Consider the following 20,137-nt stretch of genomic DNA (forward strand, 5'->3'; position numbering starts at 1 on the left):
TTTAATGACTTAGAAAATGTAAAAATAGGCTGGACATGGTGGCTCACACTTATAATCCTAGCACTTTGGAAAGCCAAGGTGTGGAGGATCACCTGAGCCTAGGAGTTCAAGACTAGCCAGGGAAAAATAACAAGACTCCATCTCTACAAAAAAAAAAAAAAAAAATTAAATTAGCTGGGAATGGTGGCATGCACCTGTAATCCCAGCTACTCAGGAGGCTGGGATAGGAGGAACCCTTGAGCCCAGGAAGGTGAGGCTGCAGTGAGCCATGGCACCACTGCATTCCAGCCTGGGTGGCAGAGAGAACCTGTCTGGAAAAAAAACAAAAATTAAAAATTAGAAAATCTAAAATAAAAAGGTGCAAAATTAAACAATGATTTACTTGACTATAAAACACATGTGAATAATTCAAATTAAAGCAAATCATTTTGATGTTTACCACAAAACCATATCACATATTCAAACCTAATATATAGGCTATTTCTTTTCTTTTTTTTTTTTTAACATACCATGCCAGATTCACAGATGAAGCACAGAAAATGATCCTTTGACACAGAAAATCAATGCTCAGTCAAAACTAATCCTCTTTGCTTAAAATTGTGAGAAACAGTTTGCCCACTCATTTGCTAAGGCAGGGCCCTCTGTTCTCAAGTGAAGACCAGTGAGGTCTACATGTAGCTCCACTATGCTTAAATTGTTGATTATGATAGAATCGTTTGGACCCAGACGATGATCAAGGACTTCTGTATACCCTATATACTAGGCATATTTTTTACTATTAAGAATCGTTGAATAATGCTACGAAATTGTTTCCTAGAAAGTTATATAAAGAGAGTTAACGACTCATTTGATACAATATAGGCTATAAAAGAAATTTTAAAAATAAGAATAAAATAGGCAACTGATATGAGGAAAATGTAAACCAAAAGGAACAGGGAGCATGTTCTTTAGTCAGATAAGAAAAAAATTCATGCCAGAAGCATTCAGTAAAATAAAGGCACTTTGTTTTTTTAATGGATTCAGTTCACAAGAGTTATAAAGATTAAGAATATCTTTATGTTAAATTACATAGCAATAACATTCACAAAAGAAAAACTCCAGGAGATACCAGTAAAAACAGATAGACACGTTAGTTGCAGGAAATGTTAATTCACTTCTGTTGGGCCACTGTAAGGTCAAATAATAAGTAAGATTATAGAGAGCTTAAATCTTCCAAAATCCTTTTATGGAATTAGCATAAAATTAATATGAAATCTGACCAAATATTGATGCAAAAAATTTTAAATAAAATATTAAAAACAGAATTTAGCAGCACATTAAAAAATTATTTCCCAAGATCTAGTACAACACGTTCCAGGAATGCAAAGTTAACTAATATTGAGAAATTTGTTTCTGTAATTTATCATATTGATAGATCTAAGGACAAAAATATTTGATATATCTATAGATGCTAAAAAGGCATTTAATGAAATTCACAATTTATTCTTTACTTAAAAATAAACTCAATAAAATAGCAATAGATTGATACCTCTTTAATATTGTAAATTATAATGTTATAAAATCTTTCACCCAAAAAGCCAGCATAATGCTTACTAGGGAAATTAAATCAAATATATAAACTTTGAAAATGGAAAGTGATGCATTCTATATGATTTAAAACATTTACTGTATTTTTTTTTTTTTTGGTTTTGACCATAAAATTTTATGCCAAAAATCAAGAACCAAAACTAGGAACTAAGCTAGCATTCTTGTTCTAATTACTTTTATGTGAACTAGCATAGAATATTCTAGCCAACATAATAAGTCGCAGGATATATAAAATATATAGATCTCAGAAAGGCTGCATAAAACACAAAAATCTTTCTAGAAAACCCAAGATGATGAATTGAAAATTTATCATAATTAAGTATAGTTAAGCTAAACAGCAAGTTACAAAATAAATACAAAAAGCAGGACATGGTGGCTCAAGCCTGTAATCCCAGCACTTTGGGAGGCTGAGGTGGGCAGATCACGAGGTCAAGGGATCGAGACCATCCTGACTAATGTGGTGAAACCCCGTCTCTACTGAAAATACAAAAAATTAGCCGGGCGTGGTGGCACGCTCCTGTAATCCCAGCTACTTGGGAGGCTGAGGCAGGAGAATTGCTTGAATCGCGGAGGCGGAGGTTGCAGTGAGCCGAGATTGCACCACTGCACTCCAGCCTGGGTGGCAGAGTGAGACTCCATCTAAAAAACAAAATGAAACAAAACAAAAAAACCCAATAGGTTCATTTAATCAGCAAAAACTAATTAAAAGTTCTAATGAGAAAAAAATATTTTGTTAACAACAACAACAAAAAGACAAAATACACTAGGAAACACAGTTAAAAATTTGTGAAGCTCAATAGCAAAGACATGGAGTCAACCTAAATGCTCATCAATGGTACACTGGATAAAGAAAATGTGGTATATATACAGCATGGAATATTACACAACCATAAAAAAGAACAAGATCATGTTCTTCGTAGGAACATGGAGTCGGAGGCTATTATCCTTAGCAAATTAATGCAGGAACAGAAAAACAAGTACTGCATGTTGTCACTTTAAGTGGGAGCTAAATGATAAGAACACATGGACCCATAGAGGGGAGCAACACACACTGGGGCCTATCAGAGGATGGATGGTGGGAGGAAGGAGAGAATCAGAAAAAATAATTAATGAGTACTAGGCATAATACTTGGGTGACAAAATAACATGTAAAACAAACTCCCGTGACGTGAGTTTACCGAAATAGCAAACTTGCACATGTACCCCTGAACTTAAAATAAAAGTTTAAAAAAATTTCTGAAGCTTACATACAGAAAGTTGCAAAATTAGCATTGCAAAATAATTGAGAAATGATAGACAGAAAAGACAGCCCTGAAATAGAATCTGATATATTTAAAACAATTACTAGGAAATGAATTATTCACTAAATGGTAGCAGGAAGATTAAGTTAGCTATTTAGAAGAAAATGTACATGTCTACTTATTTCCATAAATACCAGATAGATTTAAGAGCTAACAAATGATTAAAAGATGGATTTCTAGAGTAATAAATGTTGAGTGTTTTGTGAAGTTCTTTTTAATCTGGAAAAAAGTAGAGATGATTTTTATTCAACTTTTGAATAAGGAAAACTTGAAGTTAAACAAAAATCTGTTACAGGAATCACACAGAAAGAAAGGAGAATGTGTGGATGATATCTGCATGTGCTTAGAATGCCTCTGTGAAAACATAAGGATTTGCTGAGCCTGGCTCCCACTGAGGAAGGGGACTGGGATGGATGAGGAACAGGACTGACAGGGAGATTAACTTTTCACTGTAAACCCTTTCTTTGCAGCTTTTGAATTTTTGTACCATGTTTATGTATTACCTTTCAAAAACAATGTAAACAACTTAAGTTTCCGATTTAGAAAAGGAAAAACAATGAGGCCCCCCAAATTGACAAATTTAATTACTTAACATCTTAGGATGTCGTTAAATAGCAGCAAAATAATAATAATAATAATAATAATAATAATAATGAAACATGGAGATATATTTGCAGCCAAATGTCAAATGTTCACTTATTATCCTTAATAGAAAAATATATTGTACCAAAGAAGGTTAAAAAAAAAATGAGGTCACCTAAAGAAAAATATACATAAGGTACAATGGGTAGTTCCCAAAGGAGAAAATACAAACAGCCCATAAACACAGAAGCATTCAACCTCACTTTTGGGCAAAGAAATTCCTAAGCAAAATAGCAATAAGATACTGTTTCTCACTAACAAATTAGAAATATTATAAATACTCTGTTCTTGTAAGTGTACAATAAGATCATGCTATTACCCAGCTAGAGGGAGTTCAAATTCGTAAAACCTTTCTGGAACATAGTTCAGCATACCTAATTTGAGCCTTAAAAATGTTCCTGTCCTTTGTCTCAGAAATTTTCACTTCTGGAGGCTCTAGTATATAAATAATTTGCAATGTAGAGAGAGCTTCATGCACAAGATGTTTACTGCCCTATTAGTTATAGCAACAGCAACAGAAAAATGTTAAAACTGGAGTTTGGTGTAGTGCCGAAAAACCCCGTCGTTTCCCGTCTCTAATCTCACATGATGATGTCAGACTCTAAATACTTTCCTGCTCTATTATGTTTTCAGTTTTGTGAGTCCACCATGTGAAGTTCACAGTCAGACCAATTTTCCAAATTAATGCAATGGGCCTGTTTTTAATATTTAGATGTTTTGGAGGTCCCATTATTTCTCAGTAAAGATGATCAGGTATTTGAGGGAGAATTAAAACAGGGGAATGGAGGAAAACCTGGTTGGGGAAAGCTAAAATGGGTTTTGTAGTTATCTGAGTTGAAAAGGGAGAGATGAAATGATGTGTTCCATTAGGTCCAGAAAGAGGGAGAAAACTAATGAGGGGAAATTGAAGGGTAATTTGAAACATTTCACAAAAGTTGCTGAAATGTCAGAGTAAAAAGTAACCCCTGCCCTGTAATGGACTTAGAAACCGAAATAGTCTAAAGATTAAACCCACTTGCAAATGAATAGTTAAGCGCCTGTGGATTCTCAGGGATCCCTGTCTAAGGGTGATAGTAGAACCTGCTCCATTTTAGCATGTTTGAGTATCTGCCTCTTCCACAAGATTAGGATCTCCAAGGAAGAAAGCCTTTACTGTATTAGGCTTAACACCCTCACCCCTTGGCACACAGCCTGGTGCACCCATTTTCTAAATGACTGAGTTAGTATTTTGTCCTTTGAAGGATAACTTTCTAGAGTATTATTTAATATGAAGATTTTCTTTCCAAACAGGATTACCAAACCAATAACAATGACCAGGCAGTAGTTGAAATCTGTATCACAAGAATCACAACAGCCATCAGAGAGACTGAATCTATTGAAAAGCATGCAAAGGCCCTTGTGGGGCTCTGGGACTCCTGCTTGGAACATAACCTGAGACCCTTCGGGAAAGATGAAGACACTCCTCATGCAAAAATTGCATCTGATATCATGAGTTGCATTTTACAGGTATGTCAGTGTTCAACATCAGGCTATTTGATACTGAGTTGGCAGCCTAGGTGAACCTGTGATATCTCTGAACCAAGAGCCAATGTTTCTGTAGCATTTAGATACTGTAAAAAGACACCACAAGCCATCAATAGCTAAGCTGGGAGGGCTGGTAATTAATAAACTGAGAAAGTTCTATAGAGCTCCTGCTACATGCAAGGCACACAGTAGGGAATTCAAGTGATACCACTGCAAGCCTCTAATCTGTTTGGAGAGTATACATATACAAAATTAAGAATAAAGCAATATGTGCCAAGACCCCCAGGAAGAGTACTAAAAAATTCAGAAGAGGAGAGATCTCTTTCATCCAGGGAGAACACAGTAGAAGCAGAAAATGAACTGAGGGGCAGTGAGCTCGGGGTGTAGCAGGGAAAGCGACTAAGTCATTTCAGACATATTTCTATGCGTGTTGAGAATTTTTCTTGATGGTATTTGCCTGTTCTGACCACAGTTAATTCTTTCCTATGGTGTAAATGTGAATTCGGAGTTTTGGCTCAGCCAGTAATGAGTTGTGTAACACTGCAATGTTGGGCAAGTCACTTAAATTCTTAAGCCACAGGGTCCTCCTTGTGAAGTGCATGTTAAATGACATTGTCTATGACAAATTTACCAACCAGACATGATGATAGGTGTTTCTCAAGAAAGAATTTTATGATCAAATAAGCTGGGAAACAATTCGTGTTTTCCCTTTTGAGCGATCACAATGTTTCACGGCACATTAAAGTTTCTGTAAAGTACTGCAATAAAGAAAGCCGGTTAACCTTGTTTAGGCCAGCATTTTCCAGTCTGATTTCACCATGGAATCTCCTTTCTCCTCCCCACTCCCAACACAACACTGTGAAAATCCCTCAGAACCTGTGTTCCACTGAGCACAGGTCAGGAAATTCTGGTCATGTTAAAATGCTTAGCAGTGCATGTGGCAGCTGATATAAGCATCCTTTATTCTTCTTCCTTTTTTCCCCACAGTTGTTAATGATTAACTGGATCATATTATACCTCGTCTGCTCAGTCTAGGAATTGATCAACTGAACAAAAGACCCACATTGTGTCTCCTTCATCCCCAGGGTTAAGGGTAGGTGGGGAGAAAATGAGGATTGCAGCAAAATTAACAAAAGATGAATAGTCCTTGATAGAACACCAAAGACCCAAATGCATTTGCTCTTCATTGATTATCTCGGTATATTATTGATATATATCAGAAACATAGTTTATTTCACCCCAATATGCACTTTAACACACATCCAGACAATTTAGCCATCCTATCCCTCTCCCCCTGCAGGTTCAAAACCACTGGTCTTTAGGGCAGCACTATCCAATATAAATCTAATACAAGCCAAACAGAAGCCAAAGATGTAATTTTAAATGTTTTTGTCCCAGGGTAAGTGGGGGAACAGTGGTGAAGAGGGAGAAAAAGCATACAAATATATTTATTACCACTGAACTGTACATGTAAAAATTTTAAAGATGGTAAATTATATCTGTATATTTTGTCTCAATTAAAAAATTAAAAAGAAAAAATTATAGTAGCCACTTAAGTAAAAATAAAGATGAAATTGATTTTGATAATATATTTCCTCAATCCATTGTATCCAAAATAGTGTCATTTCAACATGCAATCAATATAACAATTTTTAAAATTTATTTATTTATTTTATTATTATTATTATTATTATTTTTTAATTTATTTATTATTATTATACTTTAAGTTGTAGGGTACATGTGCATAACGTGCAGGTTTGTTACATATGTATACTTGTGCCATGTTGGTCTGCTGCACCCATCAACTCGTCATTTACATCAGGTATAACTCCCAATGCAATCCCTCCCCCCTCCCCCCTCCCCATGATAGGCCCCGGTGTGTGATGTTCCCCTTCCTGAGTCCAAGTGATCTCATTGTTCAGTTCCCACCTATGAGTGAGAACATGCGGTGTTTGGTTTTCTGTTCTTGTGATAGTTTGCTAAGAATGATGGTTTCCAGCTGCATCCATGTCCCTACAAAGGACGCAAACTCATCCTTTTTTATGGCTGCATAGTATTCCATGGTGTATATGTGCCACATTTTCTTAATCCAATCTGTCACTGATGGACATTTGGGTTGATTCCAAGTCTTTGCTATTGTGAATAGTGTTGCAATAAACATACGTGTGCATGTGTCTTTATAGCAGCATAATTTATAATCCTTTGGGTATATCCCCAGTAATGGGATGGCTGGGTCATATGGTACATCTAGTTCTAGATCCTTGAGGAATCGCCATACTGTTTTCCATAATGGTTGAACTAGTTTACAATCCCACCAACAGTGTAAAAGTGTTCCTATTTCTCCACATCCTCTCCAGCACCTGTTGTTTCCTGACTTTTTAATGATCGCCATTCTAACTGGTGTGAGATGGTATCTCATTGTGGTTTTGATTTGCATTTCTCTGATGGCCAGTGATGATGAGCATTTTTTCATGTGTCTGTTGGCTGTATGAATGTCTTCTTTTGAGAAATGTCTGTTCATATCCTTTGCCCACTTTTTGATGGGGTTGTTTGTTTTTTTCTTGTAAATTTGTTTGAGTTCTTTGTAGGTTCTGGATATTAGCCCTTTGTCAGATGAGTAGATTGCAAAAATTTTCTCCCATTCTGTAGGTTGCCTGTTCACTCTGATGGTAGTTTCTTTTGCTGTGCAGAAGCTCTTTAGTTTAATGAGATCCCATTTGTCAATTTTGGCTTTTGCTGCCATTGCTTTTGGTGTTTTAGACATGAAGTCTTTGCCCATGCCTATGTCCTGAATGGTACTACCTAGGTTTTCCTCTAGGATTTTTATGGTATTAGGTCTAACATTTAAGTCTCTAATCCATCTTGAATTAATTTTCGTATAAGGAGTAAGGAAAGGATCCAGTTTCAGCTTTCTACTTATGGCTAGCCAATTTTCCCAGCACCATTTATTAAATAGGGAATCCTTTCCCCATTTCTTGTTTTTCTCAGGTTTGTCAAAGATCAGATGGCTGTAGATGTGTGGTATTATTTCTGAGGACTCTGTTCTGTTCCATTGGTCTATATCTCTGTTTTGGTACCAGTACCATGCTGTTTTGGTTACTGTAGCCTTGTAGTATAGTTTGAAGTCAGGTAGCGTGATGCCTCCAGCTTTGTTCTTTTGACTTAGGATTGTCTTGGAGATGTGGGCTCTTTTTTGGTTCCATATGAACTTTAAAGCAGTTTTTTCCAATTCTGTGAAGAAACTCATTGGTAGCTTGATGGGGATGGCATTGAATCTATAAATTACCTTGGGCAGTATGGCCATTTTCACGATATTGATTCTTCCTATCCATGAGCATGGTATGTTCTTCCATTTGTTTGTGTCCTCTTTTATTTCACTGAGCAGTGGTTTGTAGTTCTCCTTGAAGAGGTCCTTTACATCCCTTGTAAGTTGGATTCCTAGGTATTTTATTCTCTTTGAAGCAATTGTGAATGGAAGTTCATTCATGATTTGGCTCTGTGTTTGTCTGTTATTGGTGTATAAGAATGCTTGTGATTTTTGCACATTAATTTTGTATCCTGAGACTTTGCTGAAGTTGCTTATCAGCTTAAGGAGATTTTGGGCTGAGACAATGGGGTTTTCTAAATATACAATCATGTCATCTGCAAACAGGGACAATTTGACTTCTTCTTTTCCTAACTGAATACCCCTGATTTCTTTCTCTTGCCTAATTGCCCTAGCCAGAACTTCCAACACTATGTTGAATAGGAGTGGTGAGAGAGGGCATCCCTGTCTTGTGCCAGTTTTCAAAGGGAATTTTTCCAGTTTTTGCCCATTCAGTATGATATTGGCTGTGGGTTTGTCATAAATAGCTCTTATTATTTTGAGGTACGTTCCATCAATACCGAATTTATTGAGCGTTTTTAGCATGAAGGGCTGTTGAATTTTGTCAAAAGCCTTTTCTGCATCTATTGAGATAATCATGTGGTTCTTGTCTTTGGTTCTGTTTATATGCTGGATTATGTTTATTGATTTGCGAATGTTGAACCAGCCTTGCATCCCAGGGATGAAGCCCACTTGATCATGGTGGATAAGCTTTTTGATGTGTTGTTGAATCCGGTTTGCCAGAATTTTATTGAGGATTTTTGCATCGATGTTCATCAGGGATATTGGTCTAAAATTCTCTTTTTTTGTTGTGTCTCTGCCAGGCTTTGGTATCAGGATGATGTTGGCCTCATAAAATGAGTTAGGGAGGATTCTCTCTTTTTCTATTGATTGGAATAGTTTCAGAAGGAATGGTACCAACTCCTCCTTATACCTCTGGTAGAATTCAGCTGTGAATCCATCTGGTCCTGGACTTTTTTTGGTTGGTAGGCTATTAATTATTGCCTCAGTTTCAGAGCCTACTATTGGTCTATTCAGGGATTCAACTTCTTCCTGGTTTAGTCTTGGAAGAGTGTAAGTGTCCAGGAAATTATCCATTTCTTCTAGGTTTTCCAGTTTATTTGCGTAGAGGTGTTTATAGTATTCTCTGATGGTAGTTTGTATTTCTGTGGGGTCGGTGGTGATATCCCCTTTATCATTTTTAATTGCGTCGATTTGATTCTTCTCTCTTTTCTTCTTTATTAGTCTTGCTAGCGGTCTGTCAATTTTGTTGATCTTTTCAAAAAACCAACTCCTGGATTCATTGATTTTTTGGAGGGTTTTTTGTGTCTCTATCTCCTTCAGTTCTGCTCTGATCTTAGTTATTTCTTGCCTTCTGCTAGCTTTGGAATGTGTTTGCTCTTGCTTCTCTAGTTCTTTTAATTGCGATGTTAGAGTGTCAATTTTTGATCTTTCCTGCTTTCTCTTGTGGGCATTTAGTGCTATAAATTTCCCTATACACACTGCTTTAAATGTGTCCCAGAGATTCTGGTATGTTGTATCTTTGTTCTCATTGGTTTCAAAGAACATCTTTATTTCTGCCTTCATTTCGTTATGTACCCAGTAGTCATTCAGGAGCAGGTTGTTCAGTTTCCATGTAGTTGAGCAGTTTTGATTGAGTTTCTTAGTCCTGAGTTCTAGTTTGATTGCACTGTGGTCTGAGAGACAGTTTGTTATAATTTCTGTTCTTGTACATTTGCTGAGGAGTGCTTCACTTCCAATTATATGGTCAATTTTGGAGTAAGTATGATGTGGTGCTGAGAAGAATGTATATTCTGTTGATTTGGGGTGGAGAGTTCTATAGATGTCTATTAGGTCTGCTTGCTGCAGAGATGAGTTCAATTCCTGGATATCCTTGTTAACTTTCTGTCTTGTGGATCTGTCTAATGTTGACAGTGGAGTGTTGAAGTCTCCCATTATTATTGTATGGGAGTCTAAGTCTCTTTGTAAGTCTCTAAGGACTTGCTTTATGAATGTGGGTGCTCCTGTATTGGGTGCATATATATTTAGGATAGTTAGCTCTTCCTGTTGAATTGATCCCTTTACCATTATGTAATGGCCTTCTTTGTCTCTTTTGATCTTTGATGGTTTAAAGTCTGTTTTATCAGAGACTAGGATTGCAACCCCTGCTTTTTTTTGTTCTCCATTTGCTTGGTAAATCTTCCTCCATCCCTTTATTTTGAGCCTATGTATGTCTCTGCGTGTGAGATGGGTCTCCTGAATACAGCAGACTGATGGGTCTTAACTCTTTATCCAGTTTGCCAGTCTGTGTCTTTTCATTGGAGCATTTAGTCCATTTACATTTAAGGTTAATATTGTTATGTGTGAACTTGATCCTGCCATTATGATATTAACTGGTTATTTTGCTCGTTAGTTGATGCAGTTTCTTCCTAGCCTCGATGGTCTTTACATTTTGGCATGTTTTTGCAATGGCTGGTACCGGTTGTTCCTTTCCATGTTGAGTGCTTCCTTCAGGGTCTCTTGTAAGGCAGGCCTAGTGGTGACAAAATCTCTAAGCATTTGCTTATCTGTAAAGGATTTTATTTCTCCTTCACTTATGAAACTTAGTTTGGCTGGATATGAAATTCTGGGTTTAAAATTCTTTTCTTTAAGAATGTTGAATATTGGCCCCCACTCTCTTCTGGCTTGGAGAGTTTCTGCCAAGAGATCTGCTGTGAGTCTGATGGGCTTCCCTTTGTGGGTAACCCGACCTTTCTCTCTGGCTGCCCTTAAGATTTTTTCCTTCATTTCAACTTTGGTGAATCTGGCAATTATGTGTCTTGGAGTTGCTCTTCTCGAGGAGTATCTTTGTGGCGTTCTCTGTATTTCCTGGATTTGAATGTTGGCCTGCCCTACTAGGTTGGGGAAGTTCTCCTGGATGATATCCTGAAGAGTGTTTTCCAACTTGGTTCCATTTTGCCCCTCACTTTCAGGCACCCCAATCAGATGGAGATTTGGTCTTTTTACATAATCCCATACTTCTTGCAGGCTTTGTTCATTTCTTTTTCTTCTTTTTTCTTTTGGTTTCTCTTCTCGCTTCATTTCATTCATTTGATCCTCAATCGCTGATACTCTTTCTTCCAGTTGATCGAGTCGGTTACTGAAGCTTGTGCATTTGTCACGTATTTCTCGTGTCATGGTTTTCATCTCTTTCATTTCGTTTATGACCTTCTCTGCATTAATTAGTCTAGCCGTCAATTCTTCCACTTTTTTTTCAAGATTTTTAGTTTCTTTGCGCTGGGTACGTAATTCCTCCTTTAGCTCTGAGAAATTTGATGGACTGAAGCCTTCTTCTCTCATCTCGTCAAAGTCATTCTCCGTCCAGCTTTGATCCGTTGCTGGCGATGAGCTGCGCTCCTTTGCCGGGGGAGATGCGCTCTTGTTTTTTGAATTTCCAGCTTTTCTGCCCTGCTTTTTCCCCATCTTTGTGGTTTTATCTGCCTCTGGTCTTTGATGATGGTGATGTACTGATGGGGTTTTGGTGTAGGTGTCCTTCCTGTTTGATAGTTTTCCTTCTAACAGTCAGGACCCTCAGCTGTAGGTCTGTTGGAGATTGCTTGAGGTCCACTCCAGACCCTGTTTGCCTGGGTATCAGCAGCAGAGGCTGCAGAAGATAGAATATTTCTGAACAGCGAGTGTACCTGTCTGATTCTTGCTTTGGAAGCTTCCTCTCAGGGGTGTACTCCACCCTGTGAGGTGTGGGGTGTCAGACTGCCCCTAGTGGGGGATGTCTCCCAGTTAGGCTACTCGGGTCAGGGACCCACTTGAGCAGGCAGTCTGTCCCTTCTCAGATCTCAACCTCCATGTTGGGTGATCCACTGCTCTCTTCAAAGCTGTCAGACAGAGTCGTTTGCGTCTGCAGAGGTTTCTGCTGCTTTTTTGTTGTTGTTGTTGTTGTTGTGTAGCTGTGCCCTGTCCCCAGAGGTGGAGTCTACAGAGACAGGCAGGTTTCCTTGAGCTGCTGTGAGCTCCACCCAGTTGGAGCTTCCCAGCAGCTTTGTTTACCTACTTAAGCCTCAGCAATGGCGGACGCCCCTCCCCCAGCCTCGCTGCTGCCTTGCTGGTAGATCACAGACTGCTGTGCTAGCAATGAGGGAGGCTCCGTGGGCGTGGGACCCTCCCAGCCAGGTGTGGGATATGATCTCCTGGTGTGCCTGTTTGCTTAAAGCGCAATATTGGGGTGGGAGTTACCCGATTTTCCAGGTGTTGTGTGTCTCAGTTCCCCTGGCTAGGAAAAGGGATTCCCTTCCCCCTTGCGCTTCCCAGGTGAGGCGATGCCTCGCCCTGCTTCAGCTCTCGCTGGTCGGGCTGCAGCAGCTGACCAGCACCAATCGTCCGGCACTCCCCAGTGAGATGAACCCAGTACCTCAGTTGAAAATGCAGAAATCACCGGTCTTCTGTGTCGCTGGCGCTGGGAGTTGGAGACTGGAGCTGTTCCTATTCGGCCATCTTGCTCCGCCCCCCCTATTATTATTATTATTTTGAGATGGAGTCTCACTGTGTCGCCCAGGCTGGAGTGCAGTGGCGTGATGATCTCAGCTCACTGCAACCTCCGCCTCCTAGGTTCAGGCGATTCTCCTGCCTCAGCCTCCCGAGTAGCTGGGACTACAGGTGCCTGCCACTATGCCTGGCTAATTTTTGTATATTTTTAGTAGAGAAGGGGTTTCACCATATTGGCCAGGCTGGCCTTGAACTCCTGACCTTGTGATTCATCATTTTTTTACACAATTCTTACATATCTGATGTGCATTTTAGTGCCTCACTAAATGGACTAGTCACACTTCAGATGCCCAAGAGCATCCCATGGTCAGTGGGTCCTGTGTTAACACAGTTTTAGAATAATCAGAGAAAGTTTTCTGGGTGGAGATCGTGTTAGGAAGGCTTATGAGCAGTTAGCAGGAATTTCATTAGATAGGCTAATTAGAGTGAGAAGACAGTCTACATAGGAAAACAGCTTGTGCAAAAGTACAGATTTGTGAAATAAGACCAAGATCAGAGAATTGTAAGCATGCTACCTTTCCAAAATGCCCATGATTCTAATATTTATGTTAGATGGGATGTTTTATTCTGCGTAAAGCATTATGTCTCCTACTTAAAGGGGATGGGATATGGTGTAGGGAATTAAATGCTTTTGAGAAATTGAAATGCTCAACTCACTGATGAACAAGACTTAGTGTAAATGAGTTTGTAAGATTGTTGAGAGCAGGGTTCTGAGGTCAAGAGCTGATATTTTGGGAAGCAAAAGAGAAAACGACTGAAGACTAGTAGGCTCCTTGGTTAAGAGGGACAAGTCAGGCAGAGAAGTGGGTAAGTCTAGCATGTAGGGCCAGTGTAGGGATGGGGTGTTCATGGTAGGCCCTCAGAAGGAGGCAGAAGCCACTAAAATGGAAAGCATGAAGGCCTAAAGGCAAACTTGCTTTCAGCAAAGTTCAGCATCTTGTCCTGCCCACCCCTAGGGGTCCCAGAAAGGCAGCCCCAGGAACCAAAGGCAAAGCTGTGGTCATAGCATTTATATTTAGCTCTTATCAGATTTTAAAGGGAAGTTTTTGGCTTGCAGTCAACACTGAAAGGATGATTTTGGTATTACTTGTAATTTAGGTTCCTGTGGGGAATGTGTAGAAATCCAAATGACTCATTTTCTTCTATTTTTTTTTTTTTTTTCAGTAAAATGAAACAATAGACCAACTTTCAAAAGTTAGACACTCAGCATTTTTAGCTTTACACAAAATGGAAGGAAAACAAACAACAAAAAATGAGTGATTCCCTCTCCAACCATCCCATCTCCCCAGATAAGCAACCCAGGGTCTTACTATCTGATCAGGCAGAGGCCCAGTCATTTCTTCTTCCCAAACCCTTGGCCATTTCATTTGATTTCTTTTTTTTCTGGCCACTTCACTGTCATTTTAAGCTAAATGTGTACACACACACACACACACACACACACACACTTTTCTTTTTGTCCCCCAGATTTCCTCTTGTCAGTCTACCCTCAAACCTACTTCAGGTGACCATTCCTTTTCCTCTTTTAGTTGGTAATTATACTTATTTTCTTGGTCCCCAAATTTGTGAACTTGCCACATTTACCTAAAATAACTTTCAAAATTCCAGAACTCACCTTCTACTCTTTCCTCAATACAAAATCACTACATATATGGGGCGTGCACTTGTGAATTTGTTTTTTGGCTTCGGGCCATATGTTTCTACACATCCTGTGTCCTTAGACAAGTCTCTCAACTTATGTATAAAATAGAGAATTGAATCAGATCACCTTCCATGTCATCTCCCAGTCAGAAATTCTGACTCCCTGAGGAGACTCTAAGAATAGAATAGCAAAGAGCTTTAGAGCTTGAGGCTTCCACGTCATTTGGATCTTGGTCTTACTAAGAGGAGAGATTAGCAAGGTATTTTCTCTCTCTCAATTTCTGTTCTGCCATCTCTAAAGTAGGGATAACAATACCTCCTGCTCGGGACTGTTATGAAGGTTAAAAATGATACTGCATATACAGTGTTTACATAGTACAATTGCTACATAGTAAGTACTCAATAGAAATAGTGGTTTGTAGCTAGCAAATTAATCCAGGCTTGCATGGCAATGAAAACGAGCATCCAGCTGATTCCATTCAAGACATCAAACTATTGGAGTTTAATACTTCTCATCGGTGGTGGCAGGTACACGTGAAGAGGATCTTTTATTAAAAAAGCAGTCTCTATCTGTGCTCTAGCCACTATCTGGAAGTACCTCATTCAAAGCACAGCTTACCTAGAGTTAACAGCTTCCTGTAACCCTCTGACCAGATATCTACATGGAGTTGGCCATCCCCACCCCCACTTTTTTTTTGCTCCTAGAAAAATCCTGAAAAACAATATACCCATACAATGTGTATTACATGAAAGGATAAAAACAAACTTGACAAACTTGATTAAAATTAAAATGTACCTCAAGGACATTATAATGATTGACATAGCTGCTGTTCTAGAATGAAATTCTAGAGAATTGACAGGTCAACCATCATGAAGCCTGGCAGCCAATGCCTGGCTTTATCCTCACTCTACTGCAGTCACAGCCTCTTCCCCAGCCAAATCACTTAGCAGAGCCATTGCCATGTATTTAATCAGCTCCACATTTCATCTTCCCTGCATCTCTGCTACCACTGTTGATGACTACATGAAGAGGGAAATAACCAAAGCAGGGTAAGAGGGGTAATAGAAATAATCTCCAGATCTGCTGCTGGAAAATCAGAAAGTGTCTACTTTTCCCTCTTTATAGAAGGACCCGCTGTTCCTTCTCCTTGATGCCACACAGTCTTCTCAGTTCTTCTTCCCCAGTCAATGCAATATGAAGGTTTAAACTCTGCCCTTGCTGGTGTTGCATTTGAAGTGCCTCAGACAGTGGAGGGCATTTCCTTCACAACTCTTAGAGATGGGACTGGTTATGCCAATCTAGCAGTTTATTCAGGAGGCAATCCCAGCTCCACTCTGTACCTGGTGTGGTCTTGGGAAAATTAATCTTTCTGGGCCTTAATTGCCTCATATGTAAAATGCAGATATTAAGAGAAGCAGCCTCATGAGTTTGCTGTGAAAAGTAAATTAATAAACTTTAAATAATAGACAAAATATTTAGAACATAGGGAGTTGGTATCATCATCATTATCACTATCTAGGAGACTAACACTATCATTATTTGGGTGACTAAAATAACACTCGATGCTTTCTAACAAACTATTGATTTAATTATGTGTTATAGCCACTTTTTAAATATCCTGTCTCTCCTTTCCCCAAATTATAAGCTCTTTTATTCACTGAAGTAATCCCAGCACATAGAATAGTGCCTGGCATATAGTAGGTGCTCAAATAATATTTGCTGAATGGTTGAGTGAAGGGGCTTAGGAGACATGGCTACCCTCTGGCTTTCATATCAGCTACATTTCTCTCCAGAGTAGGCTTCAGTACCTAATGCCCAGATAGTGGCATGAAATGGGAGGAGACTGGGATGTACACTCCCAGGTTCCTGAGACCTGCTCCCTGTTACCTGCCAGAAAATATGCTGGGAAAACTTAGGCTTGTGTGCCAATTAGATTTTACATATAGCTATGCTGGGAAGAATGAACCATATTATATGTAAATCCAAAATTGGTTTAGCTTTGATTGATAATGCTTGATGAATAATCAAGGAACCCTATTTTAATGAATGAGGTTTAATATTTCTTGAGCTTAATCAATTGTTATGGTTCTTACTTGAATTCAAGGCCTAAGAGCCAAAGAGCTTTTTAGTTGCTATTGCCTCAGATAGATATCTTTCCTACTTAGCTTTATTCTTTTCAATTTTAAAACACTGGGAAACATTCCCAAAGCACATTTTCAAAGGGACAATTTCCACCAAAGTTCAAATTGGTGCTAATCTAGTTTAGAAATATAATTCTTGGCACCATAGAACAAAGCTCTCTTGTTTAACCTCTACAGCTAGATATAATTGTCCCCACAAGAAAGTCTATTTCTATGCTGCACTTCACTGAATTTGTTCCCTCAGCACCAAACTGTAAGATGATATTCATCCAACATGCTCACATCTGCACTGAGAAGCAAGGTCTGTCATAGGCTCTGGCATTATCAGCTGCTGTTAAAGTCATTTGTTTGTAAAACTGTAATCATAGGGCTTTCTCTGCATGCATGCCATTAGCATTTCTGTGACCCAAATAATTCTAGAGATGAAATAATTTCATGGGCTTGAGATCTCCTGCATTACCAACTCCTTTTGCTGCCCTTGAAAGTGAAGCTCAGCCACTGGATGTTGTTTGGTACCTGTTAGGTCCATGGGACCCTTGTTTGTCCAGGCTCATCTTAGCCCCCCAGCCCTTTGCCCAGGGCTTCTTGATACACCAGAAACTGTCTAGACACTGTCTAGTGATTCAGAGCCTTTTGTAGCAGTTTCTTGGTGTTTGTATGAACTATTTGCTCTTTGCTTGTTTCACTTTTTTGTCATATGAAAGATATCCAGATGCCATGCTAGGAAAAAAAATGAGTGTGTTAATTAAAAAAAAAAAAAAGACATATTTTGGGGGGATTTTATATACTTTACTTGGAACCACTTCAGAGACTTGAATGGCTGGCCACTAATTTTCTCTAGAACATCTAGAACTGTAAAAAAGAATATGATCAAATTGGTTGAGATCGCCTGTTTTTCATTATTACTGGTGAGTGCTAACTCACCCCAAGGTTTACGTAACATCAGTTACTGGGAATACTGATTTCCATTGATCTTTCACTATTTCTGTCTGTGTTCACAGAAAGTAAGGAACACTTCCCAGTTAATGCACTCAAAAAAAAAAATTGACAATTTTGGTGTCTCATCAAGTTACAAGTACACGTGCTTGAAGACGCATTCCTCTGATGGAAGATGTGTGTCTATCTGCAAGTTGTTCTTGGTGAAAGAACCAGAGTAGATAAAATAAACTTAGGCGTGGAGTTCTTGGTTGGAAAGTTTTGAGAATAATTGTGTCATTGTGTTCAACCCTCAAAGCTGGGACAACGATGATAGGGACAAAGATGTGTGTCATCTAAAAGTTGAACTAGCAAAAACCTACATGCAAGGAAGAGATTGGCTGCCTATAGGAGCAACCCAAGAAATTGCATAGGTGAGACTGAGATGTTTGAGGAATACCCAGTGCTCTAATAAGTAACTTTTTTGGACGTAAGTCAAGGGAGCAGGGACAGAATATAATTGAGAAAAAATGACCAAATGAATTAGCTTTTCTAAACACCAGATGTTTGATCAGTATGTTAACAAAAAGAGGATGCTCAATGTTGTGTCATTATTTTGGCATGTTTGTCCAGCACCACTAGGAAAAATAATGAATCTGATGAAAGGAAACTTCCAATGACCAGAGAAAGGGATTCAGTTACGGGGCAGGAGTCTTCTTTTAATCAGGTTTCACCATGGTCTACATGAAATATCCCTCAGGATCTCTCTCTGCTCTGATCTCATTTTGTGCCCATGAGTGAACATTCTAGTTTCTAATCTGTCTCCTAGGTATCCTGCAAATGTGAAAGGGATACCCTAGGTCTGACCTATGAAAGCCTCTCACTGGTGTTGAGTACACTGGCATGCCTGGTTATGTACCAGCCTTTTGGAAATCCTTTGGTGTGAGTTAGCCTTAGTGGATCCAAACAATTTTTTGTGTTCCAACCAAGCACATGCCCTGACTTCTAAAGCTGAGGACTAACCCCTGAGGAAGGGAGCAGCCAGCCTCTCAGAGAGGTCTCAAAGCTCATCGTATCAGTCAGATCAGGCCCAATTAAATTCACTGGGAGGGAAGACAATCTAAACAGAGGCATTCAGGAAAGTCATCAGAGGACACTGGCTATGGGCTATGGTTCTGATAACTTCCATGATGTTAAGAACTCTAGGATGGGTAGGACAGAGGCCTATTGAGAGGAACTGCTATATAGACACATGATTTATCGCCGAAGAATAGCATCAGAGTTTTCAACACAACTGACTTAGTGGGGTATCAGGTTAGGTTGTGGAATACCTGTTTTCTCTGCCCAGTGGTCAGATTGACCCCTGAGTCTGGAAAATGGATGGAACTGCAGGAATGGATTAAAAATTTATCAGTTCCGTTTTTGTTTCTAGTGACTGGGGAGGCAGAAACGCTTAAGTGCAAGAGATTTAATTGGCTCATTTAAAAAACTTTAGGAATATAACTGGCCTCAGGCACAGCTGAAGGCATTGGACTTAAATGGTATTATCAGGATCTGGTCTCTCAGATAGAACCATGTTTCCTTGAGTCTCATACAGTTTGTCTCCTACTGAGGTCACAAGATGATGGCAACTACTTTTGATCCTCCCTTCTCAATACTTTAAATACAACAGGAGAGAGAATCTCTTTCACAGAGCCATTTCATGGCTCCTTAATTATAATTTGGTAACTTATCCATCCTTGAACCAGGGAAATGTGATTCTTTCATTGGTCAGTGTCTGAGTCACTTGATCATCTTTAAGACAAAGGTAGAGATACCTTCATTAGAAGCACCTGGACAGTTTCACAGAGAAGAATTAGGGTAGAGTCTCCAGAAGAAAGATAAATGTATATTAGGCAGGAGTGTAAAAGGCTGATGATATGGAGATCGGAGAAAAATCATAGAATGATATTTTCTGTGACTTCAGGAAAGATTTTTGGACTGGATATCAAGATATGAATGTTATCACTCCCAAAACTCATTAGCTCTTTAAGGAACATACATTTGAGTGCCTCACGTATCCCATAATATTTATTTTACCTGATTCCCATACTCAGTGTGAATAGACAAGTCATCTTCCTGACATTGTCATCACCATTATTATACTCTTGGCTGTATTGACTCCACCACTGTGTATCATTGTCCTTCGTAGAACCCTAAGACAAGAGTTGTTTATATAATGCATGTGTACAATATACAATCCTGTATTCATACTAACTTTTGAATCTATTTAAAAGAATAGCTAAAATCTGAAATTACATAACTGTGCTTTTGTGATATGAAAAGAGGTCATATAATATCTTGATGAATTCTCTCCAAATACAACCCTGTAATCAGAACCCAGACCAAAATTAAAAATTAATGAAATTGAGCATATTTTCATGTTTTGGGGCTTTATTTTGTAAAGTGTCTGTTTAAGTCCTGCTTATTTTTCTATTTGATT

At 38.8% G+C, this 20,137-nt stretch overlaps 1 protein-coding gene across 4 annotated transcripts in view; it reads left to right on the forward strand.

Annotated features, from left to right (window-relative positions):
- The window catches only part of VEPH1 (ventricular zone expressed PH domain containing 1), a 246,174-nt gene that overhangs the window by 28,731 nt on the left and 197,306 nt on the right, over window positions 1–20,137 (forward strand). For all 4 annotated transcript variants that reach the window (XM_025377018.1, XM_025377014.1, XM_025377016.1 and 1 more), the window contains one exon: window positions 4,821–5,036. In XM_025377018.1, the coding sequence (XP_025232803.1) occupies window positions 4,821–5,036 (216 nt within the window). The remainder of the gene's footprint in view (window positions 1–4,820; window positions 5,037–20,137) is intronic.

The sequence above is a fragment of the Theropithecus gelada genome, chromosome 2, assembly GCF_003255815.1.
Source record: "Theropithecus gelada isolate Dixy chromosome 2, Tgel_1.0, whole genome shotgun sequence".
In the NCBI taxonomy this organism is placed as follows: domain Eukaryota; kingdom Metazoa; phylum Chordata; class Mammalia; order Primates; family Cercopithecidae; genus Theropithecus; species Theropithecus gelada.